General features: G+C 45.8%; 1 protein-coding gene across 2 annotated transcripts in view; it reads left to right on the forward strand.

Annotated features, from left to right (window-relative positions):
• Tbl1xr1 (transducin beta like 1 X-linked receptor 1) overlaps positions 1–26,899 on the forward strand; it is a 145,199-nt gene that overhangs the window by 89,311 nt on the left and 28,989 nt on the right. Inside the window, exons 1-9 of one of the 2 annotated variants that reach the window (XM_029565614.1) lie at positions 4,496–4,514; positions 11,233–11,332; positions 20,440–20,585; positions 21,858–22,080; positions 22,618–22,750; positions 23,138–23,279; positions 23,723–23,786; positions 23,868–23,965; positions 25,453–25,513. In XM_029565614.1, the coding sequence (XP_029421474.1) occupies positions 11,275–11,332; positions 20,440–20,585; positions 21,858–22,080; positions 22,618–22,750; positions 23,138–23,279; positions 23,723–23,786; positions 23,868–23,965; positions 25,453–25,513 (925 nt within the window). In that variant the 5' untranslated portion in view covers positions 4,496–4,514; positions 11,233–11,274. Of the gene's footprint in view, positions 1–4,495; positions 4,515–11,232; positions 11,333–20,439; positions 20,586–21,857; positions 22,081–22,617; positions 22,751–23,137; positions 23,280–23,722; positions 23,787–23,867; positions 23,966–25,452; positions 25,514–26,899 lie in introns of those variants that run through there. The other variant, XM_008838813.3, reaches the window with a different exon arrangement.

Here is a 26,899-nt window from a genome sequence, read left to right on the forward strand (position 1 = left end):
GTATGCGTGTATTGCCTGCATGTAGGTAAGTGCACCCGTGTTGTGCAATGCCCGTGGAGGACAGAAGAGGCTGTTGGATCTCCTGGAACTGGAGTTACAGGCGGTTGTTAGCTGCCATGTGGGTGCTGGGATTCGAACCCGGGTCTTCTGCAAGAACAACCAGTGTCCTTAATCGCTGAGCCATCTCTCCAGTCCCTTTCTTCGTTCTTTATAAGCTGCAAATCTAAACTAAATCCTGTTGCACTAAGCTTTATAGTTGATTTGTAGGGAAGTTGAAAGTTAAAAGGTGCTACAGATTGAATTATGTTTCTCGGATACCCTTCAATCGAGTTCCCACCTCCAACCCTTGAGTGAGATCTTGTTTGGGAGCAGAATTTGTGAGGTGTACTCCCCTCCAATTGAGTTATCAGAGTGGGCCCGCTGCATTGCAGCTGGAAATGTAGTAAAACCAGAGAACTTCGGAGGGGCACACAGAGGAGCAGGGGATACTGCCTCACCATGGGCGTGCAGAGAAGGAAGCCTCAAGGTCTGGAAGCATCTGGTGAACTGCCGTGGCCTCTGGAGAGGTCTCCAGAGGTGCTAGCTTTGAATTCTAGCCACTGGCATTGTGAGGTGGTCAGTTTGCTGGTTTTGGCAAAACATTAAATTTAACAGTGCTTTGTGGTCAAATGATCTGTTTGTCTTAAATCAATCACATTTTGTACAGGTTATAAGACTTTTTATTTGGGTAAATTACAGGTACCTGAACTTCTGTTTGTATGCTTTTTTAAAAATTTTTATTTTATTGCCTGCAAGAAGTGCACCCATGTCATCAGTGCCCACAGAGGTCAGAGGAGGGTGTTGGATCCCCTGGAATTGGAGTTATGGATGCTTGTAACTGTCATGTGGGTGCTGGGAACTGAACCGAGGTCCTCTGCAAGAGCAGCCGGTGCTCTTAACCTCTGAACCATCTCCCCAGACCTGTATGGTATATTCTTAGAATATTGTCTGGCTTCCAGAGTGTCTGATTTAATTCTTGTGGAGTGTGACTTTGAGGTATTAGAATTTGTAAAATTTATGCGTTAGGGGTATGTGGCCCACTCTCTGGATTCAGTTCTCTCCAGTAACCTGTGGGATCTGGGAATCAAACTCAGGGATCAAACCTGTTGAATCAACTTGCAGGTCCAGGTGTTAGAATTTTTTATGGTCACCCCACCCCTACTGAGATTCTCCTGTTCAGCAAATTTTGAGGAAGCACAGGGCTGAACTGCTTGACTTAGTTTAACAATGCGCATCATTACACACACCCTCCTGCCTGGATGTGGTTAGGTAGACTGGGTTCATGAAGTGCAGCAGTTTAGTTGTTCGCCTTGTTGTTGACAGAACGATAAATTGGAGGACATGAAAATGTTTTTTCTCCCCCTTAGATCACAGAGTCAGTGACATCCAGCCTCCATGAATGCATTCTTGATTCACTATTTCTCCATTGCAAAATTCAAAATTATGGCATGGTGGGTGTCAGGGCACATGGTCATACCAAAATAAAACAGGCTGTGTGTCTCAGATCACCTGGGCACCGCTGTGTGACAGAGCACAACTATTCTTATTTAAGTTCTGCAGTTGACAGTAAGCACGAAACGCCTTGAGATAGATGAATAATTTTGTTTTCATCTTACAGTGTAAATACATTAGGACTTTTATGTTCATGTAAATTTTGATAACACAATGAATTAACTTTTGGGACTATCATATGGGTTTTTCCCCCTTCTTTCAAAATTTATTTGCCATGACATAGGTTTGAGGACTGCCCAGTTTCAGAAACGTGCTTGTGCCTACACAGGTCAGCTCCTTGGGGAGCCGCTGCTCAACATTCCGCTGTGTCCTCCAGGGTGTCCTCCAGGCTGCCCATCACCTTCCTGGCTTTAAGGAACTGGAATGTGTGTACTTGGTGAAGGCTGGAAGCAGAGAGGAAAACCCAAGTCCACCACTGTTTGAAAAGGGCTGTGGGCTCAGAGAGAGGGAGGGAGGGGAGAGGAGAGGAGAGGAGAGGGGAGTGTGTTTGTTTGAAGTTGGAGGGCTGAGCTGGGCTCAGAAGGCAGTCCTCAAGGCAGAGACCTGGACTGAACGCGGAGAGGGCAGTAGACTGTATGGTGGGTCAGTGGTAGGGAGCGCTCATCTGACAGCTCTGTCCTCTGAGCTTCTCAGTGACCTGAGAGTGATTATCTTTATGAACAGGGATTTGGAGAATGGGGGAGCCCTGCCAGTTTAGGATTATCTTCTCATTCATCGAAATGTTTGAAGACATTACTGTTGACAGCCTATGTGTGGACTCCCCTCTGCTGTGCTCAGACACATGGGTCTCAGTTCTCTCTGCAGGTGTTCATAGTTCTCGCAAATCTAGAGACTGACCCAGCTGTAACCTAAACCAGAATTTAAGAATTGCTGCCCAGTCAGCGCCTTCCCTTGTCTGTGTCACTTCCAGATGGGAGAGGTGGTTGTATGGTAGATGGTTCTGCAGTGCCCAAGTCCGGGACTCTTCGTGGCCAAATGTGTTGTGAAGAAAACTGCATCGCTTGTCCTTGAGCATGATCTCTTTGGGAAATGCAGCCTGCGGGAGCGTGCTCAGTGGGAGTCTCAGTGGGAGGAAGGGAATGGAACACAACCACTGAGCCTGGGAGAGGTCTGTGGCCCCACAGCAGGGAGCAGCGTGCTGTGGGTGTGTGCTCCCCCAGCTTGGCAGCAAGGCCTGTTCTCTGCAGTGGCTTTTTTAAATGTGTGCCCTGCCCTTAGCATTTTTAGTTAGCACACAGTTGAGTTTCACAGTGACACATTGAGGCCTGTGTATCGTTGTGGATGGCTCCTAGTCACCCGCTGCTGTCCTCCTCTCCCCCTCCTCTTTTTTAACAGTGATGTGTTCTCTATGTTGTAATGGTGCTCCAGGCTCAGGCATATAATACAGAACTCTGAAAAATGTTGGTTACATTTGTGATTTAGAGCACTCATTTTCAGTGAAATTGTTAAGCCATGTGGGTGTCTGCAAAGAACTCCATGTACAGAGCTGTGGTCTCTGATAATCTGTAATTTTCTCTTCTGATTGGGTTCAGAGTTACCTGCCAGTAGTTTAATCAAAACTAGTTCTTTCCTATGCTGACATTTACAGCTTTTAAGTCAGTACCTTTTCTATTAAGTATAGATTTTTTGGGATTCTTAATGCATATTCCCACATAAGCACAAACCAAAGATTTAGGTCAGGTTACAATCTGTATAACGCTTGAGGCCTAATGAGGTAGTTTCCCTGTTTCCCAGGAAGGCACCTGTGACTGAGAGAGGGTAACACTACTGGTAAGACAGGTAGGTGAGCCTGAGTGTTTATTCACACTAGTGACTGTGACACAGAGCCATGACGGTGCTGCTAGGGGGGGCTGAGCATTCACACCAGCAAACCGTGGGTGCTCTGAGCTCAGTACCCTCACAACCTGAATGTACAATAACAACAAAGAGCTTTTGTTTAGCGTTTGTTTTTGTTTTTGTTTTGTTGAGACAGGGTCTCCCTGTAGCCCCAGTGGCCTAGAACTTGCTATATAGACCAGGATGGCCTCCCATCTCACAGAGATCCTCCTGCCTCTGCCTCCCAAGTACTGGGATTAAAGGTATGCACCACCATGTCCTGCCAAAGAGCTTTTGTTGATGTGAGTTAATGTAGTGTTGGTATTTACTGTGTCAGATACTAAAAGTGTAAAAATTCATAACACATTTTAACGCAACTCCATGCAAAACATAGTAACACAAATCATATGTTTTAGGAAACGAAAGTGTTTTCCAAGAGGGGCATTGTTTGATGCTCTTGCGAATCCGTTAATCTCTGACTTGCTGTGCAGCTGGCTCATCACATCTGTCTGCAGTGTGAGGGTGTGGGGCTGCACTGCAAGGATCTGGGACTCCAGCCTTGGAAAGCTTTCAAGTCAAAGAGCATTTTATTTTTTAAATAAATTGTGTTTTTTTGTTATTGATGTTACTAGACTGAATCTCAAGAAATGGACAGTTTGTAAAGGTTCATTGTGATGCTGGATCTGAAATTAACCCAGTGAACCTTTGTATATTTTTATGCTCAAGTAGACTAGCCTTTTTCAAGCTTCTTCATATGCTCTCTACTCATGCATAATCTTGTACTGACCATTGGTGAAAGATTGAGTCAGTAAGTTCAAAAAGCCTTTCACATGTCTATGGTACAGTATGGAAACATTAGAGGCGTTAATTAGTTCACTTTCCTCATTAGGAAAGATTAAGTACTGGGTGTTAGCAAGCACTTAAAACTGTGTTTCCAAAATCCTGATTTTTCGCTTAAAAGCTTAAGTTTAATCCTTACCAACAAATTATTAGTTATTTTCTTGGAAGTGACCATTTCACCTCCTTGATTTGTAGGAAGTGTCTGTGCGATGCCTGACTGAAAAGCTGCCCTGTTCTTTGACATGTGAACTCGGGGTCTGTTGTGAGGGAGCAGCCGGGTCAGCTCTAGCCACAGCCACAGAGCCCATGTAAGCCTGACATTTTATAACTAGAGTTATTTAAAAAAAAGGATGTACCAGCATTAGGATACTAATAAGATAATTCTTCAGGAAGAACTTTTCATTTGGGTTTGGTTTTGTTTGTGCACGGTAATGGGAAAAAAATCACAAAAACCAGTTTCCGCAGTACAGGTGCACCTGCATGCTGGGAAGTCCCCTGTTGCTAGGTAACATTAGTGCAAATGTCGACTCAGTGCCTTAGCCATTCTGTAGTGGGACTGTGCTAACTTTAAACACTGATCACGTTTTGCCATGCGCACACCAGCACACATCGTACCTGCTGAAGCTCTGAGGGGCTCAGGCAGCCGTGCCAGTGCAGTGGGGAGAATGTTTTCCAGTGAGATGAGCACATCTGTGCTTCAACTGCAGATGTTCCAGCCTTGCACACGGGGTCCTAGGAAGAGCGAACCTGGGCAGCCTGGGCTAGTTACTGAGCGAGTTTTGTTTTGGTTTATTTGCTGGCTTTTTCAGAGTCCTGCAAAAAGTGCCACGGCCTGTTCGCTGTCCCTGTGGAGTGGACCGCTCCCCACCTTCAGAGTCTGCCTGTCTGCTCCAGGCCATGCCGTTCCTCATTTTCTAATAGATTGAGGGTGACGTGTCCTTATCGCTCTGTTACCTGAGCACTGACCATGGCTTGAGCCCCCTCCTTGACCTGGATCAAGCATGTGGGGTCAGTGTTGAGTCCTTCCTTACAACTTTCTTCTTTTTGGAAAAATATACTGGGACTCTCGAGCCCTGTCAGCCACCTGTTTACCAGAACCATCTCGAGCACATTTTTACTCTTGCCCTTCCAGCGATTATCAAGGGCAACAGTCCACGGACCCCTGGTTCAGCTTCCTGTGGCTCGGTTTTGCCGACTTGGGTTCTTTGTCCCTTGAGGACACAGGCGGTAAACGTGCCCCCTTATTCTGAGAAGGGTTTTCTAGATAGCACCATCCTCCTCACGCTCAGTCAAGCCCAGCATTACTTTGCTCTGTTCTGCTACAGCGTCAGAGTTTGCAAGCGCAGTTCTCCTGTTTTCTGGGGGTCGACCAGTCCTCAGAGGCCGCATACTGCATTGTTGAGTCCCTTGAGTTCCCCCGCTCTCTTTTGAAGCTGTCCCACCAAGACGGTTTCACTGGTCCACGTGCTGAGGGGCTTTTCATGAGGTGGGAGATCAGGAGTTTCCTGGCCTGGCTTCTCCAACCGACGTTCCCCAGTTCTTCCCAGAGTAATGGGTTTGGTGTTTGCCCTAAATCCTGTGGTTGGTGTCTGCTGGATCATTGAGAAAATGTGCCGGAAGTCTGACTGCCCTCCGTTCATTAGATTTCCTGGTTGACCTTCTGTGTGCACTCCATCCCTCCCTGTCTGCATTCTTAGATCATAGTTGACTCATTGGTTCAGCACATACTTGTCTTTGGGAACAGCCACTCTTGCATAGGTTTTGGAAGTCACAGCCAACATCTGTGGACATGAGGTAGCTTGTCTTTTGAATAGGACAGTCGTTCATGCTAGTTGGTAAAATTGCCCCCTTGCTTTGTACAGTCTAGCTGACTGCTAGATAGTTTGTTGAGACCCTTTAACATTGCTACATTGAAATTCCAAGTTAGTGTTCCCCATTATCAAACCAATGGTGAGTGTTCTGTTTAAAAATTGGCACAAAGGGCTGGAGAGATGGATCAGCAGTTAAGAGCACTGGCTAGACTTTCAGGAGACCCGAGTTCAAATCCCAGCATCCACATGGTGGCTAACAGCCATCCGTAACTCCAGTTCCAGGGGATCTGATGTCCTCTTCTGTCTTCCATGGGCATTGCATGACACAAGTGCACTTACACACATGCAGGCACTACACTCATACACATAGAATTAAAAATTGAAAAAAATAAAAATATTGGTTTATACTGAGTTCAATATTGTATAACTGTATTAATTCAACTGTGAACCTAAAAATTTTATAGGCACTTTTGAAAGAGATGTATCTTTGCTCTGGAAATTGTTATTGAGTAAGTTAAAGCTGTAATGAAATGCTTCTTCTAAAAAATAAAAAATAATAAAAGAATAAAAATGAAATAAAGCACAAAAATTAACATATCAGAAAGTGTACCCTTTGTGGAAAGTGAACACAGGGCCGAGTGAACTGTTTGGAGACTGACGTTAAGTGTCAGGTGTCAAGAGGACAGGGCTTTCTGTTGATTGCGAAGATACTATAAGTCTATACTATAAGCCTTTATACTAGAGCATGATATTTAAATTAGGAAAGATGTCTTGTAAGAAATCTGAGCTGTAGATTCAATGACTTTTTTTTAAAAAGGTTTTTTTGGGGGGAGGGATGTCCTTTTGAGACAGGATCTCCCTGTAGCCCCAGCTGGCCTGGAACTCGCTTATGGAGACCAGGCTGGCGTTGATCTTTGGGAAATTGTCTGCCTCTGCCTCCCAAGTGCTGGGGTTAAAAGAGTTAAAGTATCTTTTCTCCTTTTTAGTAGTGTGAATATTTCATAAGCTTGAGCCTTATGATTGAAAATAGAATGTAAACAGAAACAGCACTTACTCTAAGGCCGAGAGTCGGTGAGGTGTGTGCGTGCGCCATGTGCACTCCTGTGTGTTTATGTGAATGTGTGCATGCTGTGGTGCACGTGTGGAGGTCTGGGCATAACCTGAGGTGTCAGTCATTGCCGTCTACCTTGTTTAGGACAAGGCCTATTCATTTGTTTGCTGCTATATATACAAGGTTACCTTCAGAGAGCCTCCCGTCTCTGCTTCCCAGCTCACTCTAGAGATGCTGGGGTTAGGGACGCATCCTGCCGTGTTCAGCTTTGCATGTGTGCTGGGGATCTGAACTTGGGTCTTCACGCTTGTGTGGAATGTGCTGTCCTTGTCGATCTGTCTCACCAGCCCGGGAGTTCTTGTTCTAATGAAGCACGTTGCAGACAGCCAGGAAGAGACAGCCTTCAGTTGTGTGCGCATACATGACGATAGAGTTGATACACACAAAAGTAAACATACGATCCATCAGCTTTTGAGGCTCTAAGAAACCAGATGATTTGATTTTTGTTTTGTATAGACTGAGTTTTATAATTTATTTTTATTTGCTGTAGTATTACAACAACCTGGAACATACCTTTAATTTAGAGTGTCTCTTGAGATTGTCTAATTGTATCAGAAGCTCAAATGTTTTTGCTTCACAGTTTCCAAATGCATTTTCATGGTCAGGATTTCATTTAGTCTTACACTTGACTTCCTACTTTAGAAGATGTGAAAAGTGTCTTAAAATTTACCTTCCTTCAATGTATTATATTTTATATATGCAAAATGGTATTGCCTTCAACATTGATGGGATTTTAAACTGTTTCTAATGAGGTAGAAAACTGAGAATAAATAGTTTTTGGTGCTGTTCCAGGGAATGTTTCACTGCATGGACTAAGGCATTGGGTGGCAGAATATGCTAGGTGTTAATGTATTGAGTTCATCTGGTCACCTTCAGCAATTTGTAGGGCAGTGTCCTAGTTTGTTTCTCCATTGCTGTAACAAAACACTCTGACCAATACCAACTTGGGGAGGAAAGGGTTTCTTTGTCTTACAGCTCCTGGGTTTATCAGGGAGCCCAAGGTAGGAACTCAGGTCAGGAACCTGGAGGCAGGAACTGGAGCACAGGCCATGGAGGATCACTGCTTACTAACGTGCTCCTCAGCCCCTGCTCAGCCTGCTTTCTTATGGCAGCACAGGCCCACCTGCCCAAGGGTGGTACCACCCACAGTGGGCTGGGCCCTCCCACATCATGCAACAGTCAAGAAGATGCCCCACAGATATGGCCACAGGCCAGTCCTATGGAGGAAATTCCCCAATTGAGGCTCCCTCAGCCCAGGTGTGTCAAGTTGACACCAAAGCTATCCAGCACAGGCAGGATATGCTCAAAGATGGAGTCTGATTTTCTGAAAGACAGATCTAGGCAATGTGGATTTAGCTTTTAAATTAACAGGTATCAAATGAATGTTTACACTGTGTCTTAGTTTCTTTTCTGTTGCTGTGATAAAACGCTGTGACCAAGGAAACTTATAAAAGGAAGAGTTCATTTAGCTTATGGTTCCAGAGGGGCAAGAGTCCATCGTGGTTGGGAGGCTTGGGGCAGAGGTGGCTGGAGCAGGAGCAGAAGCTAAGTGCCCACATCTTCAAGCAGGCACAGGAAGCAGAGAAGGACGGGGGTCTGGCAAGGCTTAAGACCTCTCTAAGCCCGCCCCCAGTGACGTGCTTCCTCCAGCATGGCCACACCTTCTAAGACCTCCCAAAACAGCCCCACCAACTGGGGACAAAATGTTCAACTGCTTGGTGCCTATGGGGGACATTCTCATTCAAACCACACACTGTTTCAGATTTTCTGCTTTTTTGTTTTTATTTCATTCGTTCATTCATTCGTTCATTCATTCATTCATTATTTTTGAGGCAGGGTCTCCCTGTAGTCCCATTCGTCCCGGAACTCACTATGTAGACCAGGTTAGCTTGATCTCACAGGAATCCACCTGCCTTTGCCTCCCAAGTACTGGGATTGTTTGTTTCAGACTTGGTGATGATGAAGCCACGTGTCGCAGGACATACCTGTAGTCCAAGGCCATTTGGGAGGTGGAGGTAGAGTCATTTGAGCCCAGGAGTTTGAGACAGTGTGGGTACCACTGCAAGGTCACCTCTCCTATAGATGTTTTAGATTAGCTAGGGCTGCTGCCTCAAACTTCTGCCAACTGTGTGGCCAAAACAAGCCTGTTCTCAGGATCCTGCAGGGGCCGTTAGAGTTGATATCTTCTGAGGCCTCTGTGTGCTTACATCCCTGGTGTGTTTCTTACAAGGGCACCAAGCAAATAAAACTCAAATGGCCTTATTTGAACTTAGACCTTAAGACCTGTCTCCAGTCACATTGTGAGGTGGCTCATTCCTTGTGCAAGCAGGCACAGAGTTGTTACTAGTTATCACACTGAGTTTGTAGTTAAAAGGTTGTAACCATGTTAAAAAGAACGTGGTTGGTTGTTGGCAGTGTGTCTTGGCCCCACAGACGGATGGAGTGCCTCATGTGGCCCAGTGAGCCCTGTAGCCACAGATGAATGATGACAGCCCTCAGGATTGAGAAGCCCCACCCCTAGTCAGGACGGTGCCCTCAGATGTCAGTCTTGCCACATCTGTGAAAGGAGGAAGATGATCCTGAAGAGGGAAAGCCATGGTGTATTTGATCCCGTTCTCCTGTGCCTGATATTTAGAAAGTACTCTCTTAAGTGGAAATACCCTCACCTGTTTTCCTTAACGTTTAAATTAATGGGAAGTTGTGTACACAACGTAGTAGTACCATAGTACTGATGATTGATACAGACTTGGAAAGATCTGAATTTGAGGCTTGGATCCTCCTTGCATTGTGTGTGGACAGAGCCTGTGAGCTGCCCACACTTCACACCCTTTGCCTACTTGCATTGCACACTCATCTGACCTTCCTTGTCGAGGGAGCAGGCCAGAGATGCTGCTCTCTATGAGCCGTGATGGCTGTGCTGTGGTTCCCCTCATGCCAGGTCATGCTCACCTCCACATCCACCTCTGCGAATGTGGTAGAGAAGGGCCGTGCATCAGGAGACGCCTGCAAGGGCAGATCATCAGTACAGGCCCATGTGTCAGGTGCCCTCTATTCTGAGCAGGTGCCAGAATTTATGTTTAAAATGGCCAAGGCCGGGTATGGTGGTACATGCCTTTAATCCCAGCACCTGGGAGGCAGAGGCAGGTGAATCTCTGTAAGTTCAAGGCTACACTGGTCTGCACAGCAAGCTCCAGGACAGCTGTCCTGGAACCTGAGAACCTGTCTCAGAAAATAAAATAAAATGATCACTATTGTATAGGCCAAATCCAGCCCACTATCTCCCTTGAAAAAGACCCAAAGCAAAGGCCTTTTTTCCCCTTCTCATTTTAAAAAGAAAGATGTGGTTAGGGCAAGAAAAGGAAGGCCAATATTTAACACAGAGTAATTACTGTGAAATATGAATTACAGTGTCCACAAATAAAGTTTTATTGGCAGCAGCCACATTGGCTTGTTTGCATTTTACTGCTTTTTCGCCATAGGGCAGCTCTGAGTAGTTTTAACAGCCTGTGTGACTGGCGCACCACAGCTGTTTACTGTCTGTCCTTTATAGAAACGTTTACTGACCTCTTCCTGAAATTTTGTCTGTGATGTGAGAATGGATATGTATAATTATATATACTTAGGTCATGTCTCAGTGTCCGTCCCGTGTTCAGGGTTGAAGTCTGTCCAGTAAGACTGAGGGAATAGTGTTCTAGGAAGCAGAAGTATGCAGATACTTGAGACTTGAACATCATTTTATTAGATGTTGACAAGCATAAAGTAGATCCTGCCAGACATGTAGAGATCATAGACAAAACCCCTGCACAGCACTCCAAAATCATTCCTTTTCTCTGTAATTCATGTTCTTGTATGGGAAACAAATTCCGTATTCCATATAACGCTGAGGCCTTTGTGAGTCTTTGCCTTTGTGCTCGCATGTTACATGTTACCTTGTGGAAAGATGGCACCTGCTGGACTTGCTTGTGTAACGTTTACTGTGATAGTGACACTAAGACTGCTTGTTAGGCAGTGTAGAGCCCTCGTTTCACGTCCTTTACGAACATCAGTCGTCTGTTGGCAGCACTATTTGCATCTTGTTCACTGACCTTCTCTCTTCTGTTTCAGGGCCGTGTCCTGCGCTGTGGCCTCATGGTGTAAGTGGGAAAGATGAGCATAAGCAGCGATGAGGTCAACTTCTTGGTTTACAGGTACCTGCAGGAGTCGGGTGAGTACCCTCGCCCTGTTTCCGGAGGGACTTCACACAGCTGAAATGTGCACCAGTCCGAACTGTTTCCTCAGTGGCTGGATGGCCACGGGAAGGCTGTGTTTGCTGCGTGGACTCACTGACTCTTTCAGATGTGTTGGGATCATCACAGCCGTGTAATCTTAACAAGCATGTTGTTCTTTACCATCTAGAGGCCATTTTTATGATTTATCATGAAGTGACATTGTTGTGCACATTTAGTAAGATCATAAAAACTCTGAAGAACCCGGTTCGGCAGCTTGATAATGTATAGCCTGTGTGTGTGTGTGTGTGTGTGTGTGTGATTACAGATAGCATTTTAAAAGGTAAATTAACGGTATTTTTTCAGAATGCTTTCATAAGTATCTTCTCAATTGAGTAAATGTGCTCTAATCAGAATTCAGATGTATATATTGGATGGGATTTGGAACATGGATCATTGAAAGTGATTTTCAATTAATATTGAGCAAATTAGTGACCAAGTTTTCTAGATAAGAGGGCTCATCATGAAATGGGAGGAGGCCGGAACAGACAGAAGATGTGAAAGTTGAAATGGGAAACTTGGGTATGAGGGCCATGGGGCGGTGGCATGTTATTAAAATGACGTGGGAGCACTTCACCTGCCAGTCCAGAGAGTAATCAAATTTTAGGTATTATCCCTCTCAGATATAGTACTGTTTTTGTAGCGTACTGAGGTAGTGGCATGTAAGGGAAGACAGAATGGCAGGAGACAGGTGATGATTGCAGGATACTGGACCCTCAGTCTGCAGTTCTGAGATGAGTGATCTTGTTAGCTCACTGTCCTTCCTCCACAGTAGGCCTGGTCCCCAGGATCCACCACAGTAGACTTCATGCCTGTAGATCTGGACACATGCCCTGCGTTCAGAGAGCTCTTCCTTGGTTCTGACATCTAATGACACAGAATGTGTCCTCTCTGTACCTGTGGCATCATTTTCAGGGGTACTTGTTAGAGTCAGTTATTAAATATTTAAGCAATGTGATAGAAATTGCTTTTGAGTCATGACTGTTTCTCTTGAAAGATTTAGCACAGCACGAAGGGAGCCAGGCTGGATCCAGGGTGGGTGGGGAGGTGCTCATGACAGGGAGCTGGGGCAGGGCTTTTGACCAAGCTTTCAGGAGGTTTCTAGTCTGATGAATATGTGACTTACAAAGAATAGTTTTCAGGGGCTGGAGAGATGGCTCAGTGGTTAAGAACACTAGCTGTTCTTGCAGAAGACCTGGGTTTGAATCCCAGCACCCACATGGCAGCTAACAGCTGTCCATAACAGCCTCTTCTGTCCTCCGTGGGCATTGCATGACACGGGTGCACTTTACCTACATGCAGGCAATACATGCATACATATAAAAATAATAATAATAAAGTAGTTTTCAGTAAGAACTTTTAACATGTGTTCTTTGCAAACCATGTTCAGGGTTGACCAGACTGTGGTGTCCATCCAGAGGGAATGAAATTAGTCTCCCCCAGATTCATACCTTTTCAGAGACAGGATTACATCATGATATTATGCCTCAGTGTTTGATGGACTTGTCTGTTTTGGAGGCCTCCCTGATGTGCTAGAATTAACAGAAGAGTCTGTATTATTGGGTTTTCCAGCACTGTGACTTCACTTTCACAAGTCCTGGCCTAGGAGAGTTCACCCCAAGTAGATTGCTTTGGTTCTCACCAGTCCGCATTCTAGGAAGTGGGCCCAGATTCAGCACAAGGAACCTAGGGGATAAAGGGAAAGAAGGAGCTCAAGAGAGGTAGGACCACCGGAGATGGGTATTAGTAAGGGAGAAAGGGGAAAAATGGGGGCACCTTAATTGAGGAAACCATGATGGAGGGGTTAGACAGTGCAAGAGATAAATAATGCCTAGCTGGTTTTAAAAACCAGAGGGAACCATATTAGTCCAACAACCTACTGAAAAATTATACATAGCAGATCAAGAAATGTATGTCTAGGTAAGGTTTATCTGAGAACAATTGGTCTTTGCCCAAGATTTATCTACATGATACATAGTAATTAAAAGTACCAGACTGATGGAACTGACCTTCTTGGATATTTAACAGACATACTTTGAGGCCTGTAATAATTTGGTCAGAGGGACATAAAGGACAGTTTTTGCTCCTTGCCCTCCTAGATCGACTAGTTCCAGGGGACTATGAGCATCTCTCAAAATGTCCTGTAACTGTGGTGAGTTACCTGTCCTCTTGATCAAGAAGGCTGTGGAGACCCCACGGGATGGACTTGGACCTGTGTCCAGTCTACAAAGAGGAGGGTCAACACAGAGGAAGCATTTCCTCCATGCTTCCAAGCAAAGCCAGCCATGGTCAGCAAATACTTCTTAATCAATATTTTTCCCCCCTTTTTGAGATGTCTTGAAAATTCAGGGTATCTGGCCTACATGTGTAAGGAAGGATTAACTTGAACCACTGTGTTCCCCTACCCATCTTAATTAGTGTTTGCCCAAGGGTGTGAACTTGCTTGCTCTATTAACTCACTTGACTACCTGTGCTGTGGTACTCAGTGGCCCAAGCTAAGTCATGTAATTGAAGCCCATGCAGTATTAATTAAAGGAGCTAAGCCAGTTTGGACCTGTGAAACCTCCCATTTTCCCACCAGCCCCACCCACCTGCATTACCTTGACTCTAGTTTTTCAGTTTTATTTGTTCAGTCTGGGGTGGGGAGTAAAGAAAATTTTCCTGGTAATTTCTTGTGAATTTTCTGATATTTGTTTTTCTAAGTTGCTTTATATAAGAAGATAAAGTTCTTTGGGGGCGGTTAAGAGCACTGGCTGCTCTTGCAGAGGATTCCGCATAACAGCTAATAGCCATCCATAGCTCTAGTTCCAGGGGATCCAACGCCCTCTTCGGGCCTTCACAGGCATTGCACAGCACAGGTGCACTTACACGCAGGCAATACACTCGTACACATAAAATAAGGATGATAAAATCTTTTCAGAAAAGTAATTCCGTTTTGCTTACATTTTGTATTTGGTTGGAGAATTCTTCACTAGGTTTAACTACTAACCTCACATGTTTTAGAGATTCATAACTTCACTGTTGATGTTGAAGTTGGCTCTCAAAAGCCTTAGCACAGGTGCATCTTCGGATTGGTAGAGTAAATGGAAACTGCGAAATCAAATGCACTTATTACTACTAAAGCCAGTAAGGTACTAGGTTCTGATTTTGAATACTCAAAAGGAGAGTGCCTCATGTCTTTAGAGCTGGGGTTCATCTTGAAGACTGTCCCTGTCTCATCACTCCAGTACCCCACCTGCTTCCCTCTCCTAACTTCTGCAAGAGACATCCTGCCTTAGGAATCCAGGCTGAGCACCACACCACATCCAGTGCATATTCAAATGCTGTAGAGCAGGAGCATCTCTAATCCAAAAATCTGAAATCCAAAGAGCTGCAAAGCCAGTATCATGGAGTATTCAATTTAATGCAAGTGGGAAATTCCTCACCTGACTTTGTATGACAGGTCTCAGTTGAAATTCACACGCTGAACTGTGATGTGGCATCACCTTTGGGGTGTGTGTAGCAGGTGCATAAGCACTGTGAGGGGTCCCATCCCCCAGCTGGAGGTCTCATTTGTTAGTTTTCCAACATTCCAGAATTTGAAGTTGGGAGTGCATCTGCCATTTCAGGCACAGGGTGCTTGACCTGTGTTTTAGTTACAGGATCACGCGTCAAAACCTTGTATTGTTTTTAATTTAGAAAACATGATCACAGTGGACACAGAAGAAGCTCATGTTTAACTTTAAGGCTCTTTTCTCCCTGCTGACAGTTGTCACCCTCCATAGTGTTAATGAACTGCCAGTAAGTAAATGACAGTGCACTTTCTGTGAACTTAACCTACCAGGGTGGGTAGCCTTCCTCCACATACCCAGCCTCACAGCCAGGGCCATCTGTAAACACTGTAGCAATGGATTGGATGGAGTCAGGTTAAGCTGACCATCAGTAATGTACCTCTGGCTATGAGGAACAGGGAACCCGGGCTCTGCTGCGTCTGCCTCGTTTCTGTGTGCATCCATGGGAAGGTGACTTGCTACGGAGGTGTAGGCCAGAGGGTCCGTCACCTGACATCATAACTTCACTCTGACCATAAGCACCCGTTGCCATAAATGGTGGTTATTAAAGGACTTTCACACTTAAAAATCAGCTTCTTTTTTAAATAAGGAAAATGATCATCTTTATGGACACAGAACATTTCTATTACACGTTTCTAGTGGCAACACTCTTTTTTTGTCTTTTTTTTTTTTTTTTTTTTTTTTTTTTTTGAGACATGGTCTCCCAGCTGGCCTGGAACTGTGTAGACTAGGCTGACTTTGAACTCACAGAGATCCACCTGCCTCTACCTCCCAAGTGCTGGGACTAAAGGCATGTGCCACCACACACCTTAGTGACAACACTTTACAAGACAACAGTCAGAGAACTTGCTTGGCCTTAATTCGTAATTTTACTGGCTTTCCTCTCATTGGCTGGTGCAGCAGAAACACAAGGAAGCATGTACATGTTGCCCGTGGCTTGATGTGGTGTTCGTGAGAGGTTTTCGGAAAGCTGTGTAACAGTCCCAAAGAGCTCCTTTTAGATGCTCTGCCCCCTTAGCTTGGAGGAAGCTTTCCTATGGAAGAGAAGGAAACTCCACTAGCCATGTCTATAGATAGTGAGGTGGAGTCTTCAGATGAGCACCAGGGGTTGGGCTGTGGCATGCGTAGCTCTCTGGCTAGGTGTCTCCATTCTGTTTAAACTAGTTAGTAGGTTTTGTTTTTGCTTGTTTGGGGGTGTTGAGAGTGCTAGAGATCAAACACATGTGGCCTTGTGCACAGGAGACATGCTCTACACTAGTCCTGTATTTCATTTATTTTTTATTTATTTAGTTTTTGGTTTTTTTGAGATGGGGTCTCTCTATAGCCCCTGATGGTTTGGAACTTGCTCTGTAGATCAAGCTGACTTCAATCTCAAAGAGATCTGCCTGCCTCTGCCTCCCGAGTGCTGGGATTAAAGGCGTGCACCACCACCCCAGCTGTGTATCTTTTTTTTTTTAATATTTTATTATTTTTATTTTGTGTGTATGAGTGTATTGCCTGCATGTATATAAGTGCACCCGTGTCGTGCAGTGCCACGGAGATCAGAAGAGGGTGTCGGATTTCCCTGGAACTGGAGTTAAGGACGGTTCGTAGCCGCCATGTGGGTGCTGAGAATCGAACCCGGGTCCTCTGCAAGAGCAGTCAGTGCTCTTAACCACTAAGTCATCTCCCCAGCCCTGTGTATCTTATTTTTAAAGGCAGTTATTTAGGGCACAAAACTGTATACCTAGTGTGTAGTGCTTTCTCTAGCTCTTCAATACTCAAGATTCCCTGTGGCAAGTCTCCTGCCTTTCCCCTTTTCAAACATCTGGATCTGGAGGGCACAGCTTATTAGACTGGGAGACAAAGGAGTGGGGTGAGGTGAACAGGGATGTGGTATCTGGGCTTTGCTGAAGCTTAAAGAGGATCTTAAATACATCATCCTCATTCCTCTACGAAGACGCTGCTGTGTTCAGTTTAGCTTTGCCTTAATTTTTTTTTTTCAAATTTGTTTATCCACCCTAGACCATACCCACAGCGTTCAGGGGCCGTTTTCTGTTCCCATATCCTGTACTGTGCCAGACCCACTCTTACAGGTGAAGACAAAGACTTTCAATGGACTGGACTTCAGCAGTTCAGAGGTTTAGGCGTTAGGCAATCCCTTTGCCTCCTGTATAAATCTAAAACTGTCCCTGACAGAGGATCTCCTCTGAAGTTTTCTGCAAATATACTTACAAATAAATGGGGGTGGGGGTGGGCACAGACCTGGTTTCAGCTTTAGTTGGGTTTTTTTTTTAAAGGAAGACAAGTCATAGCTGGATATGCCAAAATGTGTTATGTGGAGTTGCAGTCCACTGTAACAGATGTTTACTGAGTTACTTGTTCGTCAGCTGACCTACTAGAGTCGCAGAATTGGAATGGAGCAGTCCTCAGAGCTTTTCCTCTGCAGCCGTGCCTGGCGGTCAGCCAGGTGTTGCCCCTGCATTTGTGACCTGTGCAGTCAGCTCAGGAGAAGCCGATTAGCCCAGAAGCAGTGGAACAAGCCTTGCCTCTGTTCAGATGGGGGGCCAGAAAGATCCACAGGAGATGCATGGTGAAGGCCGTTTGCCATCACTTAAACTTAGTGTGTGCTGGGAGTTGGGAAGATGGAGCTTGGAGCCAGATTCCAAAAGAGCTACGTGTCCTAGGTTAGGACTTCGTTAGGAGGCCCCAGGAGCTCACTGATGGTGGTAGCCACCAGTCAGATTTAGCCTGGAGGGGCTTAGAGCTGGAGCAGTCTAGGCATGCTGGGAACTGAGCTTGGGTTCTAGAAGACAAGACTGAGTGCAGAGAGTAAGGAGATTGAGGTAGCACGGTAGGATCCTGTGACTGGATGCAAGAGATGAAGCGGGGGCGGGGTTCGTGTAATGGAGTTGGTGGTGTAAGTGGATGAGGCCAGATGAAAGAGAACAGTAGTTCTGTGTGTCGTGATATTGAGCTTACCATGTCCTGTGGCTAGAACTGGAGGAAATTGTTGCTGGCGTTGCATGTCGCCAGCCAGCATGGTCATGGGGACCTTCGCCAGGGTCACCCGGATGAAGAGGGGCCAGAGCAGCCGGGTGGATGTTCCAGGTTATCTCCTAGCTTCCTGAGAACACTCAGCTTTCTCTAGGCCTGACCAATCAAACCCTAGCCTGGCTCAGCACGCCACTGCCAGGATACCCTTGGACAGTCATTGCTTCTAAATAAGGTCTCAAATGTAGCAATTCTGACTAAAGTTGCATTCAAGCAGCATTATAGAAAACAGGGACTTTGTTCAGTGTACAATCTTAGGTGCAGGAAAGCAGTTTCAGAATCTGGTGCTTGGCACAGCTGGTGGCAAGTCCTAGGGTTTCAAACAGTGCTTGCCCCTGTTTAAAGCTCAGACCTCGAGGGCACAGCTGAGCAGTGCCTGACCCCCACACTCCAGATGGAAGAAGTGTGCTCTTACTGCCCTGGCTTTTACCTTGGCCATATTTTGCCTTTAAACAAGGACCAGAAGAGCGTCACGGATGGATTTGAACCCTCACTTTCCCCACCCTTAATTTGTATTACAGTGGAATAAAATCTTGTGTGTGTGGTGTCTAGCACATGCTGTCTGTGGTCATGCCTTCTATCTCAAAGCCTCTGAAGTTTTTAAACCACTTGTCTGCCCCACCTCCACACCCCACTTCTGGTTATTGAACTTATTTAGGGAGTGTCATTGAGTTAAGCAGGACTCTCCAACTTCACTACCTCACTTGAGTCATTTCTCCTCATCTGCCCAGCCTTTGGTTTGACCTTTCTGAGCTGCTGAACTGAACCCCAGCCAGATTCAAGGGATCTTGGGAGTCCTGGAGGGCAATTCAAAGCGGTGCCTGTCTCTTACAGCTGCGTTTGCTGTGGCCATCTTTGTGTGCTTTTATCACAAGCTGGTCTGTTGGTGAGACCAGAAGGTTGAAATCAAGGTCTTAAACATCTGTTCACCCCCTCTGCCCACTGTAGGGTGTTAGATAAGAACAGCTGGAGGAAGCTGTTGAGGGGTCCACTACTGAGCAGTTGCAGAGTTTCCCAGCCCCGGGCTATTTGGGAACTCACTGCTTTTTTAAAAATTTATAAACTGCAATGAAGATAATAACTACCCTGTCAGTTTACTAGAATTTTACTTGTTATTTGAACTACACTTTCATAAAAATAAAAGCTCACATAAAGAGATTTTGTTATGTGAGCTTTGTGGTTTTAAATATTTCAAATTAAACCTTGAAGGAGACATGGAAATTGGATTTTCATTTTGTAGGTCTTTTCCTGAGAGATGGTTTAGGTGGGTTATTATTACTAAGTAGTAAAATTAGTATTTTTTAAAAGCTGTGTGTGCCGTGACCATAAGGAAACAGTCTTAAGTTTTCTGGGAAATTGCTCGTAGGAACTTACAGCAGTGCTGACAGCATGCATAAGACCCATGCAGACTCAATCAGATAAACCCAGCAGAAAACTAAGGGAATGGGCAGCAGGCCCCAGCCTTAGACAAGGTACTTTTCACAGCTGATTACTGCTGGGTGAGGGAGAGTTGATATCCTTTAAGGTACCGAATGTTATTTCATAGTTTGTGTTTTATTTTCTTAGTCTTTTTTAAAAGCCATGAGATATTGAAGGTGTTAGACGAACTGCAGAAGTCGTAAACGCTGGCATACGTGCTTCGGCTTCAGCTTGTCTCCAGTGAAATAGTTGAGCTACATTTCTGAATTCTTCATCTTTTTGTTTGTCTGTTGTGGGTGGGTGGGGGGAGGTGGTTCTGTTTTGGTTTTGATTTTAGAGCCGGGGTCTTCCTGTAGCCCTAGCCGGCCTGGAACTTGATATGTAGAGCAGGCTGACCTTATAGAGATCTGCCTGTCTCTGTCTCCCTAGTGCAGGGATTCAAGGGGTGCACAGCCACGCCCGGCAGCTTTCCAGCCTTTTAAGTTTGTTGCATTTTCTTGAATAACTCTCCTGAAGAAAGCAGTTGTGTATTAACTGCTAAATTTAGAAAATCTGGAGCCATGTAATCCAGTAGATGCTAGTACTTACTAGACGTACACTGAGTCAGTGCTAGCAAAGGAAAACAAAAGGCCAACATGTTTAGATTTTAATATTTCTTTTGTTTAAAAACATACTTGACTTTAGGGGCTGGAGAGATGGCTCATCAGTTAAGAATACTGGTTGTTCTCGCAGGAGACCCGGGTTCGAATCCCAGCACCCACATGGCAGCTAACGACTGTCCGTAACTTCAGTCCCAGGGGATCCCGACAGCCTCTTCTGACCTCTGTGGGCATTGCACGACACGGGTGCACTTACCTACATGCAGGCAACACGTACAATACACATAAAATAAAATTTAAAAAAACCAAAACTTGACTTTAGCTGTCCAGTTAGAATTTAAAATGGTGGAGTGCAGTTGTGAAAGGTTATAGATGATTTCTTTCATTTGTGATTCAGGTGTTGCCACTAGGAAAGTAAACTTCCATGCTCTCTTCTGCCTTCAGGGTTTTCTCACTCCGCGTTTACCTTCGGCATAGAAAGCCACATAAGTCAGTCCAGCATAAACGGTGCCCTCGTCCCACCTGCTGCGCTGATCTCAATCATCCAGAAAGGCCTGCAGTATGTGGAGGCAGAAGTCAGTATTAACGAGGTGAGTGTTGGCTACTCAGTGTCTGACCTCAGCTTCTCTGGGCTCACAAAAAGGAAGGTCATTATTCCTAATGCAGCAACCAGGCTGCCGCAGCTGTGCCTGCAGGTGCCCGGCTGTAAAGGCTTCATGAGGCTCATTTCCCCCTCTATATATACATGCTCTCTGTAGGCACTGGGAAGTTAATTAATGTGATGGCACTGTGCTGTGGAGTTCTGGGGACACGTGGACGGCGCGATTTGGAAAGCCAGCATTACTGGGGCTGTAGCTTGATTTTGGAAGCCCGTTTAAAATTGATGCTGACCTGTGGTGCTCCTGCTGATCTGAAGTTTGTGCACGAGCAGTGTTTGTCTCTGGTGTTGGCATGCTGGTGCCTGAGGCCACCCTCACTTCCCGATTCCACAGATCAACCAGAGAGCACAGCCAGACTCCTTTGCTTCCTTGCTAAGGCCTAAGCCTGGCTATTGGGAATGGGAGGAGCCGTGACAGGGATCTGTGGCTTTCTAAACGTAAACATACATTACCTTCTCTTTTCCAGAAGTGTTGCAGAGCCTTGATCTAGCTTGACAATTGACTATATGGCCAGGACTCAGAACATGGGGATTATTTTCATTTGAGAGATAAATGTGCACCTCTTTAAAATAACACATATTTATATAAAGAGTGAAAGGATTTTAACCTTTTAAAACAGCCTAGTCACCTCTCCATGTCCTCAAGGGTCAGTCCCACACTGATCAATCCCACAGTTCGCAAAATCCGCAGCTGCTCACCTGTGCTGAACAGCAAGTCTGTGTTCACTGTACAAATCATTCCTAGGTAATTTATAGGATAGCACGATGTCAATACTATGTAATTGTCCTCTGCTATTTAGAGAAGAATGACAGGAAAAGGTCTCCCCCTGCTCAGTACAGTGCCACTGATGGGCTCGAAGGCATGGGCACAGAGGGCTGACTGAGGGGCACCAGGCCTCAACATATGACTTATTCCATGTTAGTTAGTCACTGTTTCTGGAGGAATTTGGAATCTAACAACCCTCCCTCACCCAGGCTGTGTGGTACTGTCTGCTGCTTTCTTTCATCGGTGACTTACATCATTTGTGGAAGTACGAGTTCAGCGGGGCCCAGGTGAAGGGGTCCAGCCGCCTGCAGTGGCCTCTCGGATTCCCCTTCTAGCTTCCTTCCCTCTCCGAACGAAGATCTTGTCTCTTCTGTTAATGGAATGCAAGTCATTCTCAAGGTTACCTCTCATCTTTCTCTCCCCGTTTTCCAAACCCAGGATGGCACCTTGTTTGATGGCCGACCCATAGAGTCTCTGTCCCTGATAGATGCTGTTATGCCAGATGTGGTACAGACCAGACAACAAGCCTACAGAGACAAGCTTGCTCAGCAACATGCAGCAGCCGCCGCAGCTGCAGCGGCCGCCACCAACCAGCAGGGGTCGGCGAAAAATGGAGAGAACACCACAAATGGGGAGGAGAATGGAGCGCACACCATCGCAAGTGAGCGGAGAGCATTGAGAGGCTTGGAGATGCTTGGCTTGAGGGAGAGCCCCCTCCTCAGAGCAGAATGGCACCCGCGTTTGTCACTTGAGCTCACCCCACCCCCACTCCCATCCCAAAGTTCAGATTTCGTTCCTAAGGCTCCAGAAACCTAGATCACCCTGTGTTCTAAATGTTTCTGAACACTTTTTCCTACTCTTAAATGAATTCTTCATCTTCATTTGATTATTGACGTAAAGTTTGTGTTGTTGGCTGTTTGACAGACCTGGAGGCTCTGACACTGAGGTGTGACGGCAGCTTTGATGTGGTGTCAGCAGCCCCTGCTGGCCGAAACTCAGAACAGTGTGCGGGCTGCACTCAGTCCACAGCACCGTGTCAGCTGTGCATGGGTCCAACCTTTCCACCTTTTCTCTCCTTCAGCACCCTCAGCCCTTTGTAAACATGTAGAAGTACCCGCACACACTGTTAAAACTAGCGCAGCCCTGCCGTTAGCAGTTAATTTCCACCTGACGGAGACTGTTGCTTCTCACAATGCAGATAACCACACCGACATGATGGAGGTGGACGGGGATGTGGAGATCCCCCCGAACAAGGCAGTCGTGCTCCGGGGCCACGAGTCTGAAGTTTTCATCTGTGCCTGGAACCCTGTCAGCGACCTCTTGGCATCAGGGTAGGTCCTCAAAAGGGCTTCTGAGTGTTGGCCTCGGCTGGGGACCCCTAAAGTATTGACCCTGCTGAGACTAGGGTTATAGAAGTGCCTCACCGTTCAGTTCCAAAGTGCCTTCTTAAAATACCGTATGAACTGTCTTGTATTTTATTAATGCTCCATTTTCCAGGGATTTTTCTTGCTTGTTTATGGTCATTTTGCCTTCAGAAATTTTTTTCCTTGATGAAGTAATTGTAGAATTACTTGGTATGAGATTTAAAATGCAGAATTAGAAAAAATATTAGAATTTTTTTTCCTGAGAGTACTTTTTATTAAGGTGCTAAAAGTACTGCTTGGATTCTGGGATGCTTCCGAATGTCAGGGTTTAAACCACACTTGCATACTTTGAAGGTCCGGGGACTCTACAGCAAGAATCTGGAATCTCAGCGAGAACAGCACAGGTGGCCCCACACAGCTGGTGCTTAGACACTGTATACGGGAAGGAGGACAAGATGTGCCCAGCAACAAGGATGTCACCTCTCTAGATTGGAATGTGAGTCTGCGAATGAAGACATTGGGGGCTTGAACCTGAACGTCAGCTTGATGGTGTGCACAGTCTGGAAAGTAGATCTTGCTTTTGGCTTCAACATGTTCCTAGAGCCCTAATCAGAATTAAGTATTTGGGATTGTTTTGCTTTAATTGTATAAAAGGTATCGATTGGATAGCCTTCCAGTGCACTACCTGCCTCCACCCTCGATCATGTGCATCTGTGAGCACAGGTGTGGGGAGATACTGTCACCCCGTCAGTGTTCAGATTTGGGACCCCTGGTCTCAGCGAAGGGGTTTCAGGCCTTTTTGGTCCTTACAGGTAGATAAAACTGAGCTTTGAAGCCAAGGTTGAGGTCCTCTGTTCCTGGGATTTAAATGTAAAGCATTTTAATGACTGCAGATGGCTGTTCTGGGCCGTGTAATAGGAACATGTCTTTCTCTGACAGAGTGAAGGCACACTTCTAGCAACAGGGTCTTACGATGGATTTGCCAGAATATGGACTAAAGATGGTAATTGAAGCCTTTTCCTACATTGTTATTGTTCTGACCTGTGAAGTTTGTAATGTTAAAGTTTCCCCTTTTCAATTTCAGGTAATCTTGCTAGCACCTTGGGGCAGCATAAAGGCCCTATATTTGCATTGAAATGGAATAAGAAAGGGAATTTCATCCTCAGCGCTGGAGTGGATAAGGTAAGTGACCTTCTGCCAAATCCGCAAGGAGAGTGTTTGAGAACAACTTCAGTCTTTCCTGTTAATCACTTAAGTAGACCGTTAGTCCTTAGGAAATCTGGGTACCAGTTTGTGACAGCAAAATGGAAATTCCTCAGTCGTCGCTCAGCTCATTTTCCTGAACCTGGTTCGGTTTATCTTCTGTCTGTGTGACAGCTTCTCAGTTTTCTCTGGGATTTAGACCATCATGAAATGGCATCCTTCCCACACCTTGTGGGTCCCCAGTTTATCTCAACAGTGATGCCATGGGTCTGCCTGAGCCCGTCTGTTAGCCACCCTTCTGTGCTTAACTGAAGCATAAGCAGAGGGCCTTCCCAGACAGCTGCATGTGTGAGGGTTGTCTTTCTCCTTCAGGTCCTTAGGTCACCCTCTACCTTAGCTCCTCAGATCATGGAGGTTGAGATGATTCTGATTTAGGAAAGAGCAGGCCGTTAATCAATGAGGCGGTGTCAGTGGAGGGGACACGAACTGCCTCAGACTTGTTTAGTGTGCTAAAAAAAAGATGGATGGGAAGAGTTACAGACTTTGGAGGGAGGGAAAGGCCTGTGGCCGCTGCTGCCCTGGCCGTGCGTCAGTCAGGTCTTGATCTGAGCAGTATGAGATGTAAGTGGCTTGGTTTTGTTTCAGATATTTTATTTATTTTGTGTGTACAAGTGTATTGCCTGCATGTTTGTGAGTGTACCCACGTTATACAATGCCCACGGAGGTCAGAAGAGAGCATCGGATCCCCTGGTATACAGGAATTACAGGAATTAGCCACTCTGTGAGTACTGGGACAGACCCAGGTCCTATGTGAGAGCAGCTTGTGCTCTTAACCGCTGAGCATCTCTTCAGCCCTGGCTTTTTTTTTTTTTAATTAGCTGGGCTGGAGTGATGGCTCAGCAGTTAAGAACACTGGTTGTTCTTGCAGAAGACCCAGGTTTGAATCCCAGCACCCACATGGCAGCTAACAACTGCCTGTAACTCCAGTTCCAGGGGATCCAACAGCTCTTCTGTCCTCCGGGCATTGCATGGCATAGGTGCACTTACCTACATGCAGGCAATACACACATACACATAAAATAAAAATAATAAATAAAATATTTAAAACAATTTAAACTAGCTGATTTTACTGTACTAAGAATTACAACTGTTGCTGTGACACTCACATTAAATACAGGATTCCAGTAGTTTATTAAGCAATCTAATACAATGCCAGGCACTTTGTTGATGAACAGTAATTGTTATTCAAAGCAAATGGCAAAAAAATTACCGAGGAAAAGGTAGACTGCTTCATCGTCCTTTCTTCCCAAGCAGAGTATAGACAGCCTTGTGCTGGCATAAAAATGTGCTGTAGAGGGAAGTTCAGGCTTTATTCTGCCTTAATACGGTCAGGCAGCTAATTCCTGCATCCATGATGCACCCTTTAACTTCAGCACAATTAAGTTTTGTTTTCCTTTTAATCTCAGACTACAATTATTTGGGACGCGCATACTGGTGAGGCCAAGCAGCAGTTCCCCTTCCATTCAGGTAGGTTCCTGCAGTTACGCTGGGGGCCGGAGCTCTCCTCTCTTCCTCTAATTGTTGGCATCCTGTGAGAAATACCCAACAGCAATCTTGTTACTGGTCCTGTCAGTTGATAGTCCACAGTTTTCTGACGATTCCTTGTCAGATCAGCAAGTTCTCTATGAAATGTACCATAAAGTATTCTAGTCTGTGCAACTCGGGGTGGTGCTGTTTAAGGGAGGTGTTTGAATCGGAAGACCTGGGTTTGAATGTCTGTTTTCCAGTTGATAATCTTGAGAACTGAGCAAGTCAGTTAACCTTTTGAGCCTCATATTCACTATATATAAATGAGCTCATAATAGGTATTTATTGCAGGGATCAGACTGGTGTGTGCAGGAATAATTTACAAACCTACAGGTTTATGTATTGTAATTCTGCTCATGTTAGATTGGTATGTCTAAGTCAGCCCTCCTGTGTCTCTGCAGTAAGACAGCCTCTCTTGGTGTGTTGGGGCTACACTGTATGGGTTTCTTCCTGCATGGTATAGATACAGCTGTGCTCTGTGCATGCCGGGTTGCACCATCTACAGATTTCTTTCACGCATGCTGCTCAGTGCCTCGTCCCCTCTAGCCCGGAACCTGCTGTGCCTGCTCTCCCCACTCACTCTTCTCTGGGAGGTCAGGGAGGTACAGGGTCTTGCTCTTTAGCTCAGAAGAATCTCCTGCGTCAACCTTCCAGGTGCCGGGATTGTATGTGTATACCACCATGCCTGCCTTCTTACCGAGTCTCTTGTGTTCACTAACTAAATAATGTTAACTGCAACAAGGTGCCTAAAAGCTGTTAGCATTACCTGATATAGCCGTTGCTTTGGAAAGAGCTCTTGTGGCTTAAGGTTTTTGAACCAGAAGCTGACCGAGGCCCTGGTTGTCCCTGCACCTTGGTGATGCCCGGTTGTCCCCGCACCTTCGTGATGCCCGGTTGTCCCCGCACCTTCGTGATGCCCGGTTGTCCCCGCACCTTCGTGATGCCCGGTTGTCCCCGCACCTTGGTGATGCCCAGTTGTCCCCGCACCTTGGTGATGCCCGGTTGTCCCCGTACCCTTGTGATGCCCTTTCACTGAGGCGGGTCACACCTCTGCAGTGGGAGCTTGAGGCGTCTGGCATTTTGCTGTTTTGTGTTTTTTCCATTTAGTGTGACTAAACAAAGTAGGAACAAAGTGATTTTTTTCTCTAGGGTGTGAGCGATGAACCTGATGAAAGCTTCTACACTAACATGCATGGTGATGCCCAGTTGTCCCCGCACCTTGGTGATGCCCGGTTGTCCTGGTACCCTTGTGATGCCCTTTCACTGAGGCGGGTCACACCTCTGCAGTGGGAGCTTGAGGCGTCTGGCATTTTGCTGTTTTGTGTT

The sequence above is a fragment of the Nannospalax galili genome, unplaced genomic scaffold (assembly GCF_000622305.1).
Source record: "Nannospalax galili isolate Female #2095 unplaced genomic scaffold, S.galili_v1.0 scaffold1350, whole genome shotgun sequence".
Lineage (NCBI taxonomy): Eukaryota > Metazoa > Chordata > Mammalia > Rodentia > Spalacidae > Nannospalax > Nannospalax galili.